The sequence below is a fragment of the Tachypleus tridentatus genome, chromosome 5 (genome assembly GCF_004210375.1).
Source record: "Tachypleus tridentatus isolate NWPU-2018 chromosome 5, ASM421037v1, whole genome shotgun sequence".
Taxonomy (NCBI): Eukaryota; Metazoa; Arthropoda; class Merostomata; order Xiphosura; family Limulidae; genus Tachypleus; species Tachypleus tridentatus.
In genome coordinates, this window is record NC_134829.1 from 29,008,246 (window position 1) to 29,025,989 (window position 17,744).

Genomic DNA, 17,744 nt, shown 5'->3' on the forward strand with positions numbered 1-17,744 from the left:
AAAACATAAAACTAGAGATGCACGTTTCTCAAAAAATGTTTACAAATTTGGCCATTTTCTTGTAAACAATAAATCATTGAAAACCATTAGTTCTAATATTTGGAATAAAAATCTCATAAGCTATTGATTTTGTCCCCATTCTACTTTATTTGCCTATTTCGGATTCCAAATGAGGGTGTGTAAAAATGACCATGCAGATGTATCCCTTATATACTATAAGTCACTATTCTATAATTCGAAATCTTTTTCTCAACATCAGAACTCATCAAGCTGAAATACCATTTATGTGTATAGTATAAAACTTAAGAAGTTACTATTTACACGCCAAAACCTACCGAGGTTTTGTAAAACTGTGTCAGGCTTACCATTTATTTTAATATTTTTTTGTTGTTAAACATTTGCACCAAGAAAACGTTTACCTTTTCATTTTTATTAACAAACACAGTAGCAATATATTTTAGTAATGAATGACTAATTTTAACAAAATACCTGTACAACATCTTGATGTTATAAGAATTCATATAAAGTTTAAGGTTATTCAGACATATTACAGCATAGATAAATCCCCTTAAAATAAAGACAAATTAACCTATTGTTTTGGTAACAATGAAAACCTAAAATTATATTATATCAACTCCACAGCAATAGTTTTCTCAAAGAGCCATTAGATGTCAGGTGTGTCGTAAAGACTTGAACAATATAAAATATTCAGTATCGAGACAATTACACAAAGATTACTACACATAATTTGTAAGGTTGATTTAAACCTTTGAAATTTTTACTTTAGATAGAATTTTCTAACTCCAAATAAAAATTACTATTAGCTTAAAATGTGTTACCGAATTTTGAGTAAGGAGTGTGTGTTTCGTATAGGAAGGCCACATCGGGCTGTCTACTGTGTCCACCGAGGGTTGAGTTAGAAAAGGAGCATTGTACTAAATACTATCTCGGGCCTCCTTTTCTAACTCAACCCTCGGTGGACACAGTAGACAGCCCGATGTGGCCTTCCTATATCCTTTTTTTCTATTTTACCATGTCATCAAAGGTACATTTCTTTACTTTTCTCAAAAAATATATAAAATTCTAATTGGTCTTTGTGTGTTATAAATAAATATATATATATATTTAAGCTATGTACTTGTGGCCATGTTTAGTATTTCTTTACATTTTGTTTATCTGTATCAATCTCAAATATTTAGACTTGTGACAGTGATGATAAAGTTGTTTGGTTGAGCTGCGTTTGGTATTGTGGTCGTAATTAATGAGCATCTAGCTGATTACTGGAAGCAGTCACTTGCTCATCCATTCCAGTTTTCAGTTAATGTTTTATGATTAGGAGATTTTGAACAGAGTTCCTTAAACGCTTTGAAATAAACCAATTCTTATTAATATATATATATATATATAAGAATGTGTATATATGTATGTGTGGGTCTTTGTAAGTAATATAAACAATGTCTTAAACAAAAATGCTGCATGATAAAAAAAACAAACTTGCCAGAGCACAGGTTATAATGTGGGGTATGTGTCCAGATATTTGGAAGCGACTGCATAAGTAGTAAACTTGTAGCAATAAGGATACACCATCTATCTGTCTATGAGAATAAGATATGTCTGTCATGTAGGTGTGGTGTTTGTAATAATGATAGAAATGATAAGTGGTTTGAGGTTTGTGTTTTTTTGTTGTTGTTTTTTGTAGTATTAAATGTAGTCTAGTTTAGTGGATGAAACAGCCAAAGTGGACCAATAATTCTCTTGCTGTCCTTGAATGTTATATGTTGTGGCAGCCAACTATATTTTCTCTCAGGTTTGAAACATTATATTGGTTACAAACTTGTTAAAAGGTATGCAACATACTTACAACATGATACCACTAAAGATCTATATGCACCTATAAGGACAAAATAATTTAAAGCCAGGGGGAAAATAACTGAATAACTGTCATTGAGACTAACAAAATTGAAATGTACATTTTACCAGACACATCATTACACTTGATGCCATATTGCAGTCTACTATAGTGAATGAGGGTTTACATAGGACTAGAGTGACTCCTGGTTTATCTGTGATAGTCATTAACCCTATGTGGAAAAGTTAAGACTTGGTTTTGTTTTCTATGGCAATTGGAATGTAGAGAAATTTGAAATAAGAGAGAACTTGATCAAATTCATGTTTCTAGGCTCCTTCAGTGGCATAGCAGTGTATGTCTGTGGACTTGCACCCCTAAAAACTTGGTTTTTATACCCTTGGTGGGCAGAGCACATGTACTTTCTTATGTAGCTTTATGCTTAATTCTAAATAAACATGTTTCTAGTATTCGTAATTGTTACTGTTGATTGTGTTATGGTTAGAGCAATTTTTATTATTAGTAGTGCAGTTGCTGTGTGATATGTTTATCTTTGAATATTAATTGAGTAGTGGTATGAGTTACATAGGTGATATGAAAAGTTTTAAGGTTTATAATTACAAAATTGAATATTTATTTGGGGTAATAGATTTAACTTTGCATGTCTAGAACTGTAAGAGCAGTTTCTCTTAGACAAAATCTATTTGTTATTTTGCTGTCTACAAAAATTATAAACTTAGTTAATGATGTACTTAGCTCTTTTAATTTGAATTTTGTTTAAAAGGTTATCACAGGTATATATATATGAAATAGATTATGGTATATTTAATTTAACTCAAAAATGTAAATAGAAATAAAAATGTTTTACTTTTTTCACTTTTAAGAATAGTAATTAGACAATTCAAGAAGCTTCTTGTCAGAATTGTCTTAACATCAATACTCTGATACAGAATTAGTAACTATTTTTACAAGTCTTCACATTTTAGCTGCACAACATTATAATTACCAACTTTTTTGTAGGTTCTGACTAAGTAACAGAAAATCTGTCAAAGTCACTTTTATAAAAGAAAAGAAACATATTTATTAGTACATGGCATTTTTTTCATTATGATAGCATCATTGTTGAGGCCAAGCAGATATTGCTTGATTCCAAAACAGACGGTTGAGAGACAAAACGAGTTAGATTTTACTAATTAGATAATTGTCAGATTGTTATTTTTACTACTGTGTACTCTAAGCTAATTTTATGTCTACCTGTTTATATTTAAAATCCACAAGCATTCTACTTGCTAATTAATTTCTTGTGAGGTGTCTTATTAACTGCTTTCTGAAAGTCGGTATTAGCATGGTTGAAAATTTGATGAAAGAAAAGACTTTATCAAATTCAATTAGCAAGAAGTCCCTTTTCCAAAACCATGTTAAAAATACTTAATTTACTGACAACTTTCCCATCATTTGTCTAAATAATATTTTTTTTTACAGACTTCAAAAGTTGGAAAAAATTAAATCAATAGAGTTGCTTTTGAGTTCCATATTATATTAGCTTATTTTAATTTTTTCAAACCAGAATAAAAATAACATAACTCATTAGGTCCATCATATCTTTTAATGAGTATTCAAAATCTGATATGGAAATACAAAGATTGTGCTGTCGTACATGTTTCTATAGGTGTACTTATGTTCTTAAATTTGTTAATTTATTTCAGTCGTTCTGAAATTGTTGGTTCTTGATTATACTAGCACATCTACTTGTATTTTATCTTTCAGTAGCAAGCTGAACATACAAAGGATGTTTGGAGTCATTGTGGGTCGTGGATTGTACCGGAAAATTGAAAAGAGTCTACAAGTTAATATACATTGTTTGAAAAATGTCAGCAGTCTTTCCTGTTTGCACATAGCCAGTAAAAAGACTTTATTGGTAAGAGTATTTATTTTTACTTGCTAAAATAAATCTGTACTTATCATTATAGCAAGTAAGTGGTATTTTATGCACAAAGGAAATAGTAATAATGTTGTTTTTTTTCTGAAATGTCGAAAGACTGTTCAGGATGTGAATGTAGGAGAGACAATACTTTCATAAATGTAGTAATATTATTCATTCACCTGATACTTAGACCATCATCTTATGAATAATAAACATTATACATCAGTTCTTTTTACAGCATATGAAGTGCTTTATTTCAGGTGATAGCTAGTAAACAAAATGGTAGCATTAAGGCATACAGATTGTAAACACAGAAGCAATAACATTCCTTAACACTGTTGAAGTTAAAATTGTTAGAAACTTCATCATTCTTACTAATATCTTATATATTGAAGTGAATGAATTCACAAATATGTGTACTTATCTTGGATTATAAAGATAAAATCTTGTAAACAGCTAATTCAATTTTTTATCCATTCAATAAATGTATTTTTTATGGGAAATAGTTGAACTTGCTTTGTCTGAGAACATTCTATTTCTGTACAACTTAAACAGTTCAGATTATACATATACATATATATATATATATTAATTCTCATAAATGTTTCGGCTTAGTTTTCTTGTAGTTTTTGTATAGTAAAAGGACTATAAGATATTCTAGAATTCTAGAAATAGGATTATGACAGTTTAAAAACTAACTTGACAAATCTGAAGTCAAAATTTGATTACATAATGACCTGTTCATCTTATATGTATAATGAATGTTATATCAAAAATACCAAATATGAAATGTTATAAAAAAAAAACAAGCGTATTGGATTGTTAACATAAAGTTGAAAAAGGTAAGAAAATACAGTTTCTATCAGTTTAAGATTCCAAAATTTGTTCTGTCACTTGGTTTGAGTTACTCAAGAGTTATGCTGGTGAAAATTAAACCATTAGAAGAAAAACTGCCATGCATGCAAAAAAACTGTTATGACATTTACATAATTATATTAAGAATCAAATAATTAAAAAATTATAAATTTATTTAACTTATTGGTGCCATGTAGTGTGTGCTCTACTCAGATGCAATGATCATCAACATTTTTACTTTTAATTGCAACTCGTGCCAGATACTGTAAATAATGCTTTCATATTAATAAAGTACAAAATACCATTACATAATATATTTAGGGCAAATATAATTGGAATGAAATGAGTTGCAACAATCAAAACTGGTACAATTATAACCTGAATTTTAAGGTACCCTTTAAGAACACACAACATATTAAGTTATCATTAATTTCCTAAACAATAAACATGGATAGATATAATTTATTTAGCAAGAAATTATGTTTCAATGAATGGTTATGATGACAGTATCTGTATAGAGCACATGCTATAGTGTTAAATATCTTTTTAAACATAATAAAAGTAAAATATTTTATTACTTATCTGAATGTTTAAAGTGTTAAAGTTTGGGAAATTCACATTGGAATTCACTTTTTTCTCAATGGAAAAAATTCCAAAGTCACATGTTGTTAGTATCACACTTGTCCAGGCTAAAACTATAATTGCACAGCATTTCTTTAAATCACCCATGGCAGAGCTCACCCATCCTATTTAAAGCTTTTTTGTAAATGACAATTAGGGTAATATGACAAAATTTAAAATAATACAGTAAAATCTGTCTAAGTCAGAATTGCACAGGACTTAGTAAAATTTCCGGCTTAAGCAGGTTTTCCAGATTAGACAGTGAACATGCATTTTCTTAAGTATATATAAGTAAGACATTTGTGAAGGAAGTTATTATACTGTTTATGCTATATTTATTAGAATAAGAACAAAAATAGATACATAAGTACACAAAATCTTAAACAAATTTATTTGAAGAAAGTGTCTAGATTCATCTGTTTTGTTTGTTTAATGGGCTTTCTCATATGGTTAAAAGAGAACGTCAATTCTTCAACCTTTTCATGAAGTTCATTTCTCCCCTTCATTTTTGCATACAGTTTGATAGTGTTAATATAACTTAACACTTGCGATGAAGTAGGAATTTCTATTTCATCACTGTCTTTTCCAGTTTGTTTATCTTCTGAATCTCTCACACTGTTACCATCTTGCGATTATATTATAGATTTTAAGTCAATTTCATCAGTTTCTGTTAAAATATTTTTGTCAACGTTCACAAAATTTTTCCTGTTCACAGAATCATCTGCATCAATCTTCTCATAGTTTGAATTTCACTAGAATCGTCATAAACAATTTCTCCACAATCTCTGCCGTTATCAAGAACAAATCCACAGTTTCGAAAGCATTTTATTATGCATTCATCTTTTACGCATTTGATTAAATGACTTAAAAATGCAATTGCATCTAACACATTAATTTTCATGGTAATTTCAGATACTCTCTTATAGTCATTCATGTTTGTAATAATATGCTGAAGCATCAATTTTCTGTATTTCAATTTTATACACTGTATAATTCCATTATCTAGTGGCTGTAGAAATGATGTTGTATATGGATGTAGAAAGACTAAACAAACATTTGAAAGTTGAACTTTTGGGTGACAAGTTGCATCATCTAGGAAAAGTAGAATATTCCTATTTTCTTGTTCCATTCTTTTGTTTAATTTGTTTAAACATTCCTTGAATATAGCACTTGTCATGCACGTTTTATTATTTGGCTTCTCTAGTTTTCCATCAGCAAATCCGACCAAAAGTACAGTCAATTGTTCTTTCGAATAGCAACCTTTGGAATAATGACAGCAGAAAAAAGAACAGAATATATGTAACAAATCCTTACTATAACAAAATGTCCAAGAATGTATTAATATTTTAACAAATTACTAATTAAATAAGAATTTATTAATGTTTAATCAAAAACATTTTTTCTGGCTTACTCAAGTTTTAATCCTACTTGTTGATAGATAAGGTAGGTGAAAGATAATTTTCTGTCTGCATTATGCAAGTACCGTCATATAGAGGGCCTTTTATAAGAGAAATCTTAAGATAATACTGCAAAATTTTGATATTTCTGCCTTGTACAGGTTTCTGTCCAATGCAGTTTCTAGCTTAGACAAGTTTTACTTTATTAGATTTTAGGAAAAAGTAACCCTAAATCTCTTTGTCTTGATCATTTTCATACACTTAATGATAAATATCTATGAAAAAATCAAATAATATCATTGTGCTGTCAGTAACTTTATTTTCACCTTTTGTGGTCATGATAGTTTATACAGTGCCTTTCTGAATCCATGTACAACAATATTTTTGAGACAGCACTGTAATTTCTCTCTTCTACTTGCAGAATAGCTATATCCATCACATATCTGTCTTTGAAATAACATCCACCTAAAATTTACAAGTTTAACATGGCCTGTGATGATGCCTGATGACATCATTAAGTGATAAAAAAGTCATCCACCAATAGGAAAACAAAACTTTTATGCATAGTAACTCCTCTTAAGCACATACAGTCAATAATTTTATTATTTTCCTCTGCATTAAACTTAACAGATGTTTTAATCTTTTTACATTTATGTTCAATTCACTGAGATTTGTGTTTGTCAACAAAACTTAGGATTTTTTTTTCTGCCTTTGTTTCAGAAGCTATGTTTAACATTATGTAGACTTGTAATCCAAAAGTTGTGGGTTTGAATCCCTGTTGCACCAAAAATGCTCACCCTTTCAACTGTGGGGACATTATAATGTGATGGTCAATCATGTTATTCATTGGTAAAAAAGTAGCCCAAGAGTTGGCAGTGGGTGGTGATGACTAGCTGCCTTCCCTCTAGTCTTACACTGCTAAATTAGGGATGGCTAGTGCAGATAGCTCTTAAGTAGCTTTGCGTGAAATTCAAAAACAAACAAACAAACATTATGTATTCTCAACTGATGTTGACTTGTGTGAAAGTACCCCGAGTTTAAAACATAGAACCTATTTCTTCTATGGCTTCTGTTGAGGGTATTGCAGCATGTTGTGGGTTCCTTCATTATTACTCGGCTTTCTTTTCCTGTCTCTTTGACCATTGTATTTTCTCTGTAATTTTAATTTGTTAATAACTAGGAAAACAGCAAATTTAACTAAGTGTTTCTCTCGTCTGGATTTGGTTTAAATACCACCTTACTGGTCAGGCAAAATTTTCAATCTGTGAATCTCTTTCTGAATGTGATTTCCCAAGTATGTTTCTTTCATTATCCTTAGCCTGTGTCTTATGATTCTTCCTCATCTTTACTCAATATAACTAATTTTGTCTTTCTTCACCTAATATTAGGGTTTATGCTATTTTCTCTCTTGATAAACTCCACTAGCCTTGTCCCCCTCAAATTTTTTACTTTTGTGACTTCCAGCTATTCTTCCTTTTCTTCTCTAGATTCCCAGTCTTTGGTACCTCTTTTACCTGTTTGAGGAGCTGACTTCTTGTCTTCTATTTTGCTCTCCAGTTTACTGTTTTCCCATCTTTAATTTTTCTCACCATCCTCCTAAATTTCTTCTCCTTCCCTTGACCTGAGACACTTCTTTGTGCTCCAGAGGGGTTTTCTGAGAGGTTCACTTTCTTCTTTTTACCATATTAGCCTGTACCACTTCTACTTTGACCATCCTTTCGTGATTTCTTTGCTGACGAGAAGTGTAAGGTTGGGATGCTCTCCTAATTTATGTACACTAGTTTTTCTTCATATTTCTGTAGTCTTAATCAGGCTTCCTTTCATTGTCCAGAAGTCTTTGGTGAAGTTCATGTTTCAATGGGGACCTGGACTGAAGTGGATGCGCATCAGTCCTTGTTATCTTTTTTGGTTTCTCATCTTTTCCTTTCTCACTCCTTGACTTTTCTTTCTTGGCCAGATAAGCCTACAATTACACTTCCCGTTTCAGCTTCTAGGTTTTTCTGTTCTTCCTGTCCTCCAGCTATCAATTTTTTTGCTTGTCTAATCACTAACTATCCTGTCAAGTCAGACTATGTAGGTGCCCTTTTGTCTCACTTTTCCAGCCTTTGGTTTCAATTTTTTTACCAACAGATGGGCTCTTAGTGTTTTTACCCAAGTCTCTCTTTCTGCTTCTTTTTTTTTTCCTTATATATCTTTCTTTGTCCTTTATCTTCCCTCTGACCCTGTTTATCTTCAGCCAAAATTATTTTGGCCAAATATGCCATTGAGAGGATATACACCCTAGGCCTGACATTGACCTCACATTCTCAACTGGTTTCTTGTTGTTCCATGATTCTAGGTAGAGAATTTAATTCCTTTCCACTGGTCTTTTTCACTCGGTCTGTGGGTAACTAAATCATCATCTGCAAACTATTGAATGTCTTGTCTCCATGGTTTGGTCTTCTCATTTAATCCTATAGGTGATATTATTTCACTTTCAGGGTCTCTGGCTTCCTGGGAATAGCTTATTCCTTTGGGGCATGCACATATATACATCCTCTGGTAAACTTGGTGAGACCAGTGGAATCTTTCTTGAATTCCATTGTCCTTCATTATGAACCTCCCTTGTCCTCATCTTGGAGATTTGTTTTGATGACTCAACTGTGCCAATCTCATAATTGGCACTCCATTACAATCCTTCCCCATTTCTCTCTTTCTTCACACCTTCTTCTCTTTCATGTTAGGACACATTTCTGAGCAACACTTTGTTTTCTGGTTTTTTAGCATTTTTGCTGTACATCAAGGGTGTTCCCATTTCCTGCCTTTTTTCAGTGGATCAGTTAGTTCTGATTCACTCTGGCTGTTCAATGGTAGTTTTTATATCACCTTCTGAGGGATCACCCACTCTAGGACTTTCTCCCATTGAGTTTATCTTGACATTTACTGGCAGCTTTGTTTCTGATGGTGAATTATCTTACTCTACAAAACCATATTCTGCTCATAGTTTAGTCCTTCCAACCTTAGGTTTTTCATTGGTGTTGCTGCTGGTTGGGCACATCTTTCATGGATAACTTTGTCTCTCATCTTAACTCCTGGTTCCTCTCTTCTAGCTACCAGTTCCTCATCTTTGATTGTCAGTGCTTTCAACCAATACTTGTCTCACCCTGTGCTGTATGCTTATACTCCTTTTTACCACCTCACCCTGGTACACAACACTTCTTTTTGGATCCTGTTGCTGACAACTTTTATGGCCAGCTCAAACCAGGTTTACTCAACTTCTTCAATTAATATTAATCCCCATTCCTCTATCCAGTGTCCCCTCTCTATTACTTTCATCTCACATTCCTTTTTCATTGAAAGATATTACCCTTTACTCTCAACTTGTCAACAGATGTGGCAGATTTTGTTTTCACTGGTTCATTAGTTTTACTGTGATGCACCTTTCTGCCATTTTCACTTGGTTGTTTGACCGTGATTTGTCACTCTTTAGCATTGCTGGGTTTCAGGCAGTCTTCCACTTCCTTTTTTCCTTTTGCTTTACCATATAGTTTTCTTTTTCTGTCTTTTACACTGTTTTTTGTCCAACTCCTGTACCTGGCTAAGATCTTAATGTGGTGTTGTATGCTCTCATATATGCTTAGTTTGAGTTGTTGGCTTCTTACTCTTTATAAAACCTTTCTATTATGGCTTAGCTCCTCCCTCTTTGTGCATGAAGGTGCTTCTTGCACTCTGTTCAATTTCACTTACATACTTCTCTACCCATAATGGTCCTTACTTCCTATGACTTTGAATGCTCAAAATGGAGGGACTGTTCCATCTCTTCTATCTCACCTCTTTGTTCATTCAAACTCAGATTGGGCTGTTCAGAGTTACTTGTTACAAACATCTCCCTTTTGGGGTTCTAACCACCATCTGTTTCTATCCTGGGACCCCTCCTCATCCAGGAACCTCTTACCTTCCATCCTTACTAGAAGTGGCAATCAGGCTGTACAGTTGATGTATTCTTTCCTATATGTTGTTGTTTACACGATCCTTAATATTTTGTTGCATGTGATTTGTCACCTGTCTCATTCTCTTGCTTCTCATCTTCACCAGCCCTTGAATAAGATCTCTCAGGCAGGCATGTAGACAATTCCCCAGATATTCATTGCTCATTATATTCGTCATCATACAATTTTGCCTCCCTTCAATTAATTCACCGTCTTTTCCGTTCCATGTACCATGACCTCACCAGGTGGCTTTTGTTGCCTCCCAGGTTATATGTATTTCACAAAATATACATCTGGCCATGGGTAACCATCTGCTCTGACTTTACCAGTACACACTATTAAGATGGAGTATTTTACAAGAACACTAGAGATATCTTCATAGAATGCACAATCATTCAACTGCCCAGTCTGGACTGTACCATTCCATAGGCACTGGCTACTACTTTGACTTGTGCTTGCCAGCTTTTCAAAGTAATGATTTGTAGTGATTTATTGCTCTATCTCCAATAAAAGGCTTTCATGGCAGGCATCCAGTGGGGATCTGAGTACTTCTCCAGGTTTTCCCAATAAGTATTCTCTCCGCCTGTTTATGTGGAACATGGGAGACCTTGCCATGGTTCCTAACCACTAGTATGGTGGACCTTGGGGAGTTCCTCTTTGACTTATCCTAGCACAATAAGGCAAGAAGTAGGGTGTTGGTGAACTATCATTATATGCTGCAAATCACCCCTCAAACAGCTTTTCTGTCCTCCTGCAGCCAGAGTCTCTTCAGTTGAATCAAGGTGTGCAACCTCTTGGTCTGACTGCACCCTAACCACATCACACATATTGGCTTACTGACTGCTTGTGTGCAAGTGCATGAATGGCTGTGTTTTCATTCCACCCATCTTTGTGACACTTGGGGTTTATTTGCTTTTCCTATTTATGTTCTGGGCAAAGAGTATACCCTGGTTGAGACAAGATGCTGTCTCTCATGGATGTGCTTGTGTTGAACCCTTGCCATTGGATGTCACATTTCATGAGCTTTCAGAAATTATTTTGAGTGCAAGAGCTTAAGGGTAGCTACTACACACTTGTTGCTCTTTATTGTTGGAGAGCTTTTGTCATATGATGTCATTAGGCACTAAAGCAGTTTACAATAAAATTGAATTTTGGGTGAGAGTTAGCTCAAGGCTAATAACATGCAAGTCTCATAGGCAGTTGTATGTGGTATATAGTTATTTTGTGTGAAGAAATGAGTATCTATTGGAAATACATTTTCAGATTAGGAAATCTAAACTTGGTGTGCTTTCCATTATTATGTATCCTGTCATTACTAGTGGTCTTCTGTTATTCTTCTCCTTACAACAAATTTATGATTTCAGAGAAATTTATAAATTCACCACCAAACTACAAGTACAAAAAGAAAATACTCAAATATGAAGATATTTTTGTTCATCCACTAAACATGAAGATTTCATTTATCTGTGCTTTCCATGGAACTTACAAATGCATGTAAATTTGTCATCCTCTCTGTGTGTGGCACCAACTTGAAGATATTTCTATAAAATGTCAACTTTTCTATCACTTCTGAGGAAACTAAAGAAGCCCTAGAAGATGATGTACCAACTCCCATCCATAGTGTCCACAGGACTAGGTCCAATAAAATTGGAAAGTTTACATTTATCAACTGGTAGATTGTATACTCTATTTATCAACTGGTAGATTGCATACTCTATTTATCAACTGGTAGATTGCATACACATTTATCAACTGGTAGATTGTATACTCTATTTATCAACTGGTAGATTGTATACTCTATTTATCAACTGGTAGATTGTATACTCTATTTATCAACTGGTAGATTGTATACTCTATTTATCAACTGGTAGATTGCATACTCTATTTATCAACTGGTAGATTGCATACACATTTATCAACTGGTAGATTGTATACTCTATTTATCAACTGGTAGATTGTATACTCTATTTATCAACTGGTAGATTGTATACTCTATTTATCAACTGGTAGATTGTATACTCTATTTATCAACTGGTAGATTGTATACTCTATTTATCAACTGGTAGATTGTATACTCTATTTATCAACTGGTAGATTGTATACTCTATTTATCAACTGGTAGATTGTATACTCTATTTATCAACTGGTAGATTGTATACCTATTTATCAACTGGTAGATTGTATACTCTATTTATCAACTGGTAGATTGTATACTCTATTTATCAACTGGTAGATTGTATACTCTATTTATCAACTGGTAGATTGTATACTCTATTTATCAACTGGTAGATTGTATACTCTATTTATCAACTGGTAGATTGTATACTCTATTTATCAACTGGTAGATTGTATACTCTATTTATCAACTGGTAGATTGTATACTCTATTTATCAACTGGTAGATTGCATACACATTTATCAACTGGTAGATTGTATACTCTATTTATCAACTGGTAGATTGTATACTCTATTTATCAACTGGTAGATTGTATACTCTATTTATCAACTGGTAGATTGTATACTCTATTTATCAACTGGTAGATTGTATACTCTATTTATCAACTGGTAGATTGTATACTCTATTTATCAACTGGTAGATTGTATACTCTATTTATCAACTGGTAGATTGTATACTCTATTTATCAACTGGTAGATTGTATACTCTATTTATCAACTGGTAGATTGCATACTCTATTTATCAACTGGTAGATTGCATACTCTATTTATCAACTGGTAGATTGCATACTCTATTTATCAACTGGTAGATTGCATACTCTATTTATCAACTGGTAGATTGTATACTCTATTTATCAACTGGTAGATTGTATACTCTATTTATCAACTGGTAGATTGCATACTCTATTTATCAACTGGTAGATTGCATACTCTATTTATCAACTGGTAGATTGCATACTCTATTTATCAACTGGTAGATTGCATACTCTATTTATCAACTGGTAGATTGTATACACATTTATCAACTGGTAGATTGTATACTCTATTTATCAACTGGTAGATTGTATACTCTATTTATCAACTGGTAGATTGTATACTCTATTTATCAACTGGTAGATTGTATACTCTATTTATCAACTGGTAGATTGTATACTCTATTTATCAACTGGTAGATTGTATACTCTATTTATCAACTGGTAGATTGTATACTCTATTTATCAACTGGTAGATTGCATACTCTATTTATCAACTGGTAGATTGCATACTCTATTTATCAACTGGTAGATTGCATACTCTATTTATCAACTGGTAGATTGTATACTCTATTTATCAACTGGTAGATTGTATACTCTATTTATCAACTGGTAGATTGTATACTCTATTTATCAACTGGTAGATTGCATACTCTATTTATCAACTGGTAGATTGCATACTCTATTTATCAACTGGTAGATTGCATACACATTTATCAACTGGTAGATTGTATACTCTATTTATCAACTGGTAGATTGTATACTCTATTTATCAACTGGTAGATTGCATACACATTTATCAACTGGTAGATTATATACTCTATTTATCAACTGGTAGATTGTATACTCTATTTATCAACTGGTAGATTGTATACTCTATTTATCAACTGGTAGATTGTATACTCTATTTATCAACTGGTAGATTGTATACTCTATTTATCAACTGGTAGATTGTATACTCTATTTATCAACTGGTAGATTGTATACTCTATTTATCAACTGGTAGATTGTATACTCTATTTATCAACTGGTAGATTGCATACACATTTATCAACTGGTAGATTGTATACTCTATTTATCAACTGGTAGATTGTATACTCTATTTATCAACTGGTAGATTGTATACTCTATTTATCAACTGGTAGATTGTATACTCTATTTATCAACTGGTAGATTGCATACTCTATTTATCAACTGGTAGATTGTATACTCTATTTATCAACTGGTAGATTGTATACTCTATTTATCAACTGGTAGATTGTATACTCTATTTATCAACTGGTAGATTGCATACTCTATTTATCAACTGGTAGATTGTATACTCTATTTATCAACTGGTAGATTGTATACTCTATTTATCAACTGGTAGATTATATACTCTATTTATCAACTGGTAGATTGTATACTCTATTTATCAACTGGTAGATTGTATACTCTATTTATCAACTGGTAGATTATATACTCTATTTATCAACTGGTAGATTGTATACTCTATTTATCAACTGGTAGATTGTATACTCTATTTATCAACTGGTAGATTGCATACTCTATTTATCAACTGGTAGATTGTATACTCTATTTATCAACTGGTAGATTGTATACTCTATTTATCAACTGGTAGATTGTATACTCTATTTATCAACTGGTAGATTGTATACTCTATTTATCAACTGCTAGATTGTATACTCTATTTATCAACTGCTAGATTGTATACTCTATTTATCAACTGGTAGATTGTATACTCTATTTATCAACTGGTAGATTGTATACTCTATTTATCAACTGGTAGATTGTATACTCTATTTATCAACTGGTAGATTGTATACTCTATTTATCAACTGGTAGATTGTATACTCTAGCATGGCTCTTTCTTTAGATACTTCCATTTCAAGGGCAAGAAACCACATGCAAAAAACATCAAACCTCCATAAACCATACCTTTCACTACAGTTCATATCCTTGTTCCTTCATCAAAATTATACCCTAAACCCAGTATCAGATCAATCAAACCAAATTCTCACTGCAAATTAACAGACCCAAATTTCATCTAAAAAACGTGACATCAAATCCCAAAAGAATATTCAATATCTAACCATCAAGACCAAGCAACCACTGAAACTCTTTCCAACTCAGCCAGAGAGTATGATAAAAAAAAAAAAGTATTAACACCTTGGATTGTCTTTTACTAGCTAGAAATACTATCCAAAGAATTAATAGTTACCAATTACTATACTACCAGTAAAAGAGTTTAAAAACATTTCCCAGTCTTCCAAACACTAACAAATTTCCTGACAAACTACCTTGGACATCACTCCCTCAACTTTCCCCAGCTCTATTTCAGCATTGAGACATGATCAGTATCTCCCAATGAAAATCTGTTCAAAGTAATTTACTTTCAGTGTTCAGTTCCTTTCATTTCTAGTGTATGAGAGTGGGTGAAGAGAGATTCCCTAATCTCTGACCATCTGTTGGTCCTACCAAAATTCCTACTTTGATGTATTCATATCATATTTCTTTATGTAAACTGTTTTAGAAACAAATTGACCATGAAAGTCTGTTGTAATTTAATGTACAAATACATAATAAAGATGTGTAAGCAGTGGTCTTCCTCTTGTAATGAAAAGTATGTGAAATGCTTTAATGTTTGTAAAAAACATATGTTTTTTTTCTTTTGTAAGAGACACATTCCATGAATGTATGTGAATAATGGTATTTGTGTTATGTTTGCAAAATAAAAATCACGTAGAGATTTTTCAGTCAAATTGCAGGTCATAAATTGCAGTCATAAAATTTAAAATCATTATTGGACTTTGTACAGGATCTTTATTTGATCAGATAGCTGAAAAGTTATATCTTGTTATCTGTTTGTGTAAAGCCTGAAAATTTAATTATTAGTATCATATCAAACAACTTTTAAAATTGTCAAAATTGTAAACCATTGTTATAGATATTAGCTGTTTAGACAGTATACTAGAATGTTTTATACAAAAAACATGTTTTATACTTGACTATATTAAACATGTTTTTTTCCTCTTTCTTTCTGTTTTGTAGGTCCAGTCCAGAAACCAGTGCCCAAACCCATGTTGCGTAACTGACTGGCCTGAGTCACAATCCTCGATGAAACGTTCATTTTTATGTAACATTTTTCGTTCATTCTTCACAAAAACATTTCATAAAGATCCTTTTCACACTGACAAAGTAGACAAATCTCAGTATGATCTTGTGTATATTTCACCATCAACTTCCTACATTTTCTGGGGTCAGCTGGTTGCTAGCAGTTTAATGACTTTTTTTGTGCTTATAAAAGGCTTTCATATAACAAATTTTGAAGCAGATTTTCTCTTTTTCTCATACTTAGAAAATACCACAGAACTAAATATTGCTTGTGGTGCATTTGTTTTCTTAAATCTTTCTATATTTGCTATTGCTCAGAAATACCCAATTAGAATATACTTTAATGAAAATAAGGAAGAGTTTATTATAATAATATTTAACATTCTTCCATTTTTAACTCATAAGATAAAGTGTCAGTCAGGTGATGTTGTACATATAAGTAGTTCAAGCCACACACAATTTACAGGTGGTTATAAGTTAGGAAAAAGGAAACTAATAATCACACCTGAACATTTCAGGTATCCTGTTTATTACAACATTCTCTTAGGTTATGTTCAAAAGAACAGTCATAAGGATGATACTTAGGCTGTTTCTCTTATGATGAGATGTAACTAGATACTGATACTAATTATTAAATAATTATTTTGTCCTTTGAGACATTTCAGGATAATGTAAAGTCATACAAAAGTATATTGAAATATAATAAAAGTTTTTTTATTATTATTATTCTGTGTGTTGTTTATCTGAAGTCTAGTTTCAGCATTTAAAGTGTTAACAGTTTCAGAGGAATTTTTAATGTACCGTATGGTTGCAGTTTCTTGTAAACTACTAAAATGACAAAACATAATGAGCGAGGAAATTGTGATATATCTATTTCTGTCAAAAATCAATGAAGCTTGAGCAAGTTGTATTCATACAAGATAAAAAAATTTGAAATTTAAAAACCTGCAGATAGAATTATAAAAAAAAAAAAAATAACGACTGAAGATGCTGTGGACAGGCTATTACCTAGAAGTGGGGTCCAAATAGGAATCTGTAGTTTAGGTAGATAAAGTTTACAGTATCTACAGCCTTATTTATTTACTCTTTTTGTGCTCAACTATGGGCAAAAAATTGCTTGATATGGTAGCAAACTTTATATATTGTAATGATATAATAAATATCGCTAGTAGCCAGCTGTTTATATAGTGAGTATTTATAGTTCCTGTGTAATTAAATTATCTACAGAGAATGCATAGGAGAGGACAAATATCTGCCTACACTAAGACACAACTCTCACTAGTGCATATAAAATCATACTAGTGTTTTGAAA

The 17,744-nt window shown here is 32.2% G+C and overlaps 1 protein-coding gene across 4 annotated transcripts; it reads left to right on the forward strand.

Annotated features, from left to right (window-relative positions):
- The first annotated feature begins 664 nt into the window (after positions 1–664).
- On the forward strand, positions 665–17,158 carry LOC143250817 (uncharacterized). Of its 4 annotated transcripts, none has more exons than XM_076501866.1 (3): positions 665–750; positions 3,614–3,764; positions 16,370–17,158. In XM_076501866.1, exons 2-3 carry the CDS (start codon positions 3,636–3,638, stop codon positions 17,015–17,017), a joined length of 777 nt encoding a protein of 258 aa, XP_076357981.1. In that variant the 5' UTR covers positions 665–750; positions 3,614–3,635; the 3' UTR covers positions 17,018–17,158. The 4 variants fall into 4 exon arrangements, with proteins under 4 accessions (XP_076357981.1, XP_076357983.1, XP_076357980.1 ...); XM_076501868.1 differs by having other exon boundaries at positions 669–750; positions 3,617–3,764; XM_076501865.1 differs by lacking the exon at positions 665–750 and adding an exon at positions 892–1,045.
- Positions 17,159–17,744: the final 586 nt, after the last annotated feature.